Source organism: Thermobia domestica, chromosome 3, assembly GCF_964235325.1.
Source record: "Thermobia domestica chromosome 3, izTheDome1.hap1.1, whole genome shotgun sequence".
Classification (NCBI taxonomy): domain Eukaryota; kingdom Metazoa; phylum Arthropoda; class Insecta; order Zygentoma; family Lepismatidae; genus Thermobia; species Thermobia domestica.
The window spans coordinates 170,005,189-170,012,457 of NC_137456.1; the positions used below are offsets into that span (position 1 = coordinate 170,005,189).

A 7,269-nucleotide genomic window follows, 5' to 3' on the forward strand; every position below is an offset into this window, starting at 1 on the left:
TTGAAGATTATTAATATTGAATTTTCAATGTTTCCTCACATAAAAAGAAGAAATTTCTCTGTTATAATACACAAAGGTCTGTAGAGCGTATAATTATAGAGCTTTACTATATATAATATGAATGCAAAGAATACAACTGTACGTCATCTTCTATAAGATTCGTCTAGATCATTTCTCCACGATCGTCAGCAAGAAATCGTCTTACGCCACGATCACGTGTGACTGTACAATATAGCTACGTTATGGCTACGTGCATGAAAATACATTTTGCCACTCCACTTTGCTCTTTCACTAAATTTTACTTCACATACGTGTGTATCAAATAATGTTAATATAAATCGGGACTTTCCCTTTTATTTGCCCAAAGTAGTTAATCGGAAATGAATTCTGGACTGCTTGTTTTGACTACTGCCCCCTTACTAATGGCAAATTTTATTACCTTCCCCCGGATTTACATTCAAACGCCACCACTGTATGTGTCTACTGCTTTCTCCTGTTATTTTATCTTCGAATCTCCTGCTTTTCCAACTGATTGATCTGGCAACAGTTTCAGGTCAAATGTTGGAAGTCTCTTGCGAATTTCGTTTATAGAAACATCTTTTTCTGTTTAATTGGATATACATATTAATATAACAACCATCAATTAGTATTAAGAGATATTTTCTGTTGTAGGAGAGTTTTCTTAAGTAAGACTCAAATACCTCACAAAAAGGGAAATGGACTCTCTAGATGCAAAAGTTATGAATGATGCCTAATGGTTGAATGTTTATATTTCATTTTTCAATGCTGTAGATTGTAAGATTGGCTATTCTGCAAATACAACTAATGTGTACGCGTACGAGATAAATTTAAATATCTTATATTAAAGGAGACATTCGCAAAACTGAGTGCAGGCCGTAGCAAAAAGAATAAACAATTCAGTTTACCATTACCTTCGTACATTTTAGAACGATGTTCTCATATCATTCTGGGTGCAAATTATATTAATCAATATGAGGAAATTTCAAAGAATATAACGCGTACGAAATATCTTAATGATTTACTTTACAAATACATTTACAGATACAGAATATAATGTAATATAGTGATTTGTTGAACTTTACATCGCTTATGGTACAAAAATAATCAAGGAAACAACAAAACAAATACATATAAATAGACATAAATAGCCTTCCTTCATTTCAATTGTATACTTTTTGTTTCTACCAACGATTGTCGTTTAATTGGTTTTAAACGTCATTTGTTACGTTTTAATATGTCAAATAGATTGATTTAAAATTGTAATTGACCAGAACTTAAGAACCAGAAACCTACGTCACATAGCATTTCTTACGCTTATATAACAGATCACCGTATCAGATTTGATCCCGATCGAATGAATTCGGTGTATTTAAGTGATTCAAATTTTGAACACTGATAACTCGGGAACTAAAACTCTAAACAATAAAATGTTTTACATGCTTATATAACAGTTCAAGGACTTCCACAATGCTAAGCTTGATCCCGGCTAAATGAATTAGCCCGAGGTATTTTTGGTGTACCAATCGCCGAAAGTAGCTATTTCGGAACCCAAATTAGTCTACGCTATCCTAGTTTGGTGTCAGATATCACATCCGAAAGAGTGTTGGTGTTGTTTCCGACTTCCGAACATTATATAAGATTTGCATTTCATACTGATTTACACTTTCTTTTTTTCTTTGTCCGGCTCCACCTTTGAGCTCACCATTACTGTTGGAAGGAAATAGTACTTCCCGCCTTCGGGTGGAAGAACAATACAGAGAAGTGTAATCCTTGACACTACAGCACATTTCATCAACATGTATATGAGGAGAAACATGGAAAGCGATCAGCAAGGACAGCGCTGGACAACTTGGTTTCTGTGGAAATAGTGTGTACACACAGCAGAAATTCACAGGTAATGGTGCCAGTGTGTAGAGAGTGGCACCGTCACGAAAAAATGTATACAACTAGTTGGACGGCTGAAAAAGTAGGCGTATGTCAACGGAGAAAGAAAGCAGTTTTGGTAGGAAAGTGACTGTGACACCAAAAGCAAACATTTCAAGAGTGGAGCGGCTTATTCAAGAAAATAGGTGTGTCACGTTAACGGAACTGGAGCCTGCCACTGGACTTGCCAGAATCACTCTGCACTCCCATAGTGCAGGAACATCTTAAGATGGGTAAGGTGTTTGCAGTGGGTTCCCAAATCCCTATATGTAGCGCAAAGACGACAGTGCAAATACTGAGCAGTGATCATCTGCAACGCTACAGCCAGGATCCAGAAGGCTTCTTGTCCAAACTCGTGATGGAAGTAGGCTGAACTACCATAAGCCAGAGACCAAAGTCTAATCAATGCACTGAAAGCATAAAAGTAGTCCCACACCAAAGAGTTTTTGTACACACAGCCCTCTGTAGGCAAACGCATGGCCACAGTCTACTGGGATAAGGATAGACTCTTCCTTATTGATTGGCTGTCACCCCGGATAACTATTAGCAGCGATTCATACGTGACAACCCTTCGGAGTTTTCTCCGTACAACTCAGACGAAGCACCAGGAAAATGGACGAAATGTATGTTCCTGCAACACAACAACGCTCGTCCCAACACGAATCGGGCAACCATGACTACCATTAATGACCTGGGGTTCCAGCTGCTGCCAAACCAACCTAATTCTCCTGACTTGGACCTTTCTAATTACCACCTGTTAGAGGCAATGAAGAAACCGCATCATTTCGTCTACTTCCAGAAACCGCAAGACGTTGTCCGCACGTGGATGTGACAGACTCCGAAAAACTGGTTCGCAGAGAGCACAGACAAGTTGTCACATAGGTGGCGCAAGTTGTAGTTCTTAATGGAGACTATGTTGAGAAAATGGATGAATCTGCCGAGGCATAAAGGTTCTTATAAGTGTAAAAAATAGTGTAAATCAATATGGAATTCCCCTCGTATATATATATATATATATATATATATATATATATATAGCCACTTTGACCCAGTGGTAACACTCTTACTTGGTGCATAGGTTCCCGATGCGATCCCCGGCCAAGTATCTATGTGGTGCAATCATGTCTGATTCCACATATTCTTCCATCACCATCCGTCTCCTTTAACCTACAGGACATAATCGTTAGATGTTAAATCGAAAAATTTATCGGTAAACATATATGAGGGTCTTTTAAAACTTCTGTTAACACACCAAAAAAGCATCACATGACATGTCGTCGAGGAAACTAATAGCACCTGTTCACTGTAAATAGCATATCCCTTGCTGTTCTATTATTGTGAAGTAGTAAGTGTGAAACCTAGCAGTTGCAATCGCAACACATGTCCATTGTGAAATACATGATGTAATTCAATTTCTCTAGGCTAAAGGCACAATACAACTGCTATTAATCCTCGAATAATTAAGAATTAGGACTTCAACTTTTTAATTGATGTATGTGTGAACAATTCTACACAGAGTTTAAATGAAGACTTACCGACTTAGAAGAAGATAGAAGCCAAGGCTCCTCGGAACAATGACCGCTGACAAATACACATTCGAGTCCTAACCGACTATGTTGGGCGATTAATATTGGTTCACGCGTAAAACGTCGGTTGTGGAGGCCCATATCGAATAATGCACAATGAATCAGACACACTAGTGATTTGTTCACACATTTGTCTGCACATTGTGCTGCGACGAAGGAACGGATTCTTCATTTGGGTAAACAAAACAAAAGTCACTGGATGCAAGATCTGGGGAAAAGGCGGATGCTGCAATACCTGGAAGCCACATGCCCTTGCTTTGTCGATAGCAATTTGAGATGGATAAGTTGGTGCATTGTCAGCTAGAAGAAGAACGCGTTTCCAGAGCATGCCGCGGTGATTTGTTTTCAAGAGGATCCAGAATTTGTCTAGAAGATTGCTGTAGCACCTCTGAAATACAATTTGTTCTTTTACAAGGTAATCTGTAAGGACCCCACGAGAATTCCAAACATTGGAGACCATGACCTTATCCCTGACGTTTACACCTTTGCCCTTTGGGACGGAGGAATTGGCATCCTTCCACCGTATGCTCATTGTTTTAGTCTCCGGATACTCATATATCCAAGTTTCATCCATGAATACCAGGCGCGCGAGAACCTTTTCACCCGTTCCAACAGCGTCAACATCTATTGGAAAAGTTCAAACTGTGCCTACTACTGAAAATGTGTCATCAAACGAGGAACCCAATGCGCAGATACGTTAGACATGTGAAGTTCGTCATGGATAAGCACTACCATAACTGAGACTAGTCTCATTCATAATCGTTTAGATGGTTACACCTCTGTCTTTGAGGATTAAACACTCCACTTTCTTCACAGTAGTATCATCGTCCGTCAAGGATGGCTTTCCAGGTCTTGGGTCATCTGTGAGGGATATATGGTGATTTTGGAATTTCCTTTTCCACTTCACAATGATGTCGTAAGATGGACAGTCATAGCCATACACACTCTTCATGTCGTCATGAATTTGTCTGGCATTATTATACTTCAAATGCAGGAACTCACACAGCGAGCCTCAATTTTATACATCTTGTACTTTGGTCACTTTTGGCAAATCATACACAAAAATAATAATCATTAGGAGCTAATTTCCTGAACATTATGCACATAAGAAACAAACATAACATTGACAAAATTTCATCATCATCATATCTTTATAACTTCCTGGTGACAATTAAAACTTTACGATGCCCCCTCGTATGCCAACTCAACGAATTCGTTCAAAAAGTAACGGGTGGTTATAATGTTTTGGCGGAATGCATGTATATACCGCTATTTATCTAAAAAGGTGTCTGCTATTTATCAGTTTAATACAAGTATTTAATTAATCGTCGAACTCTCTTTTGTTGCCCCCAAAGTACGCTCTATTTGAAGCAATACATATATACCAACATTTAATCCAATTATCAAAAAACACTTTTTGTAGACCTTTCCCGAACTAGCTTTTAGCTCGGATTCCATTGAGTCAAAATCCCTTTCGCAAAGTGGTAATTTGAGTTTTGGAAACAAACAGGAAAGACTGCTGAGACCATGAAAGGCGAATAGAAAGCTTGATCAAGAACATGGGTTAAATTATAGTTCCACAAAAATTAGCTCACACTAATGGTGCACAATTCTTGATCTGTTGTTCCACAGTTGAGATCTGTTGTACGTTATAGTTTTACTTGAAACCCTCATGAAGCTCAAGTGGTGCTTTTTGTTGACTGTTTGACTGTCAAGAATTCTGAATACATACATTATGGCAACAGAAAAAACTATTCTTCATTCAACGAACCTTCTGACTCTGATGTAAACATTGCAGAATGGTATTACTCCGCCAGCCATTGGATGATTGGCTATCGGTCAGCGCTTCGCTCGAGAAGCACGTGCTTGTACCACGCAGTTTACAAAACAAGACCACTACGAGAAATATTGTGATCTTGCAGACGAAACGATTAATTTCAAACATGGCTATTTTGCATTATAAAAGCAAGCAATAATTACTACATGTTGAAGTTGGAATTTCTATTTGTTTCCCTACTCGCGATTAAAGTAACAGTAATGATATTTGATGATTTGATTGTGGTTTTAAAAGTAAACAAAAGCGAAAAATAAAAACATGTTAACATATCTATTGCGAATCTGACATGGGTTGAATTCCTTCCATATCCATGTCCTCGTTCTCACTGCTACTTGTGTCAGCAACATATATAACCAAACGGTCAACAACAGAGTCACAGATCCCATCTAATTCTAAGAATTTTTCCTCCTCGCCTACGACATGTTCAATACACTCTTGCCACTTATCAGCTGTTACCTGCTCCAAACTCTTTTGAACCAAGCTCTTAACTACCTTGATTTTGAAAGTGGTATTGTTATTTCTAACATCACCCTTGACCTGACTCCACACCAACTCAATCGGGTTAAAGAAACAATGGTAGGGAGGGAGTCTTAAAACAGCGTGACCAGCGTTTTCTGCCATGCGGTCAATAATATATTTATCATATTTTGATTTTGCATTTACTGCTTTTATCACCTCAATTAGCTTGTCTTTTATCATGTCCTTTGTGTATGGTATGTCTTTATTTTCCATCCATTCAATGATATCGTTTTCGACCCACGATCTGTTTGGAATGTGCTCTGACTTTACACTGTGATATGTTATATTGTCCATGGAAATCACACTGTTAGGTTTGAGTTTCGGCAAAATGTTTCGAAAACAATTGCTAAACACATCCCATGTCATCTCATCATGATAATCCCCCGCTTTGTTGGATTCAAAAAGCAAAACCCCTCTCATCAAAAAACCGTCTTTACTTCCAATATATAGGAGAAACAGGCGCTTCCCCTTTATTGTAGGATTTTTCAAGTCGGTGCTCAAACCTGAAAGAAACGTTTGCTTTCTATCATTTAGACTTGAGTCAACCCACACTTTTGTTGTTGTATGACCTTCATTGACCCAAGTCTCATCAAGGTAATATATTTTTTTTTACCTTGTTGCCTGTAGGATCGAATTTTCCTTAGGTATTCCCTACGCCAGTGTATTATATCTTCATGATCAATGATTATTTGTTTTCGATTTCTAGGGACAAATTCGAACCCGATTTCACACAGTAGAGTATAAAAACTCGTTCTTTTGAAATTAGGTAAATCTGTATCCCTCTTTACAGTGGATAGCACTTTATTGATTGTCGGTGGTTCATTTCTCGCATAAAATTGATGAATGTTTCTAGAATAGCAATTCTTACAAATTCATCACACTGAACTTCCAAAACCGATTTCTCACGTCTATGTTTCTTCTTGACAGTTGACAGTATTCTTTTTTTTTTAATCTTTCACTGTGAGCACAATTAATACTAAACACAGCCACACCAGTAAACTCTGAAGATAATTTCATTGTATTTTATGGCTGGCGTTGGATGTTTTTCACACAGCGTATGGAACACATTGAGGACAATACGTTTATCACCACTACGCAACGGTTTACCCTGTCGATGTTTTACATATTCCCCTCGCGGCCATATTGTAAACTGTAATTCGCGCCGTGGAGCAAAGCCACTTTCTGCAAATGCGTATTCTTTTTTATTGCATTAATTCAATTTAATTCTTAGATACATTATTACTTCTATTATTTAATTGTAAGGACGTTGCGTTTCTGGAAATTAGCTTTCTAAGAAACAAAAAATATTTAAAAAAACAGCTTACTTGATGATGGACTATTTTCTTCTACCGCATGGATGTTGATAGGCTCTGTAACCAATGA

General features: G+C 37.9%; 1 protein-coding gene across 1 annotated transcript; it reads right to left on the minus strand.

The window, feature by feature from the left end:
* Window positions 1-5,637: 5,637 nt before the first annotated feature.
* Window positions 5,638-6,252, minus strand: LOC145682021 (uncharacterized). The gene has a single exon (XM_081753625.1). It carries the CDS (start codon window positions 6,250-6,252, stop codon window positions 5,638-5,640), a length of 615 nt encoding a protein of 204 aa, XP_081609751.1.
* Window positions 6,253-7,269: the final 1,017 nt, after the last annotated feature.

What these genes read in the sequence shown, in the direction of transcription:
- LOC145682021 (XM_081753625.1), bottom strand. Translation starts at nt 6,252, where the DNA reads ATGACATGGGATGTGTTTAGCAATTGTTTTCGAAACATTTTGCCGAAA.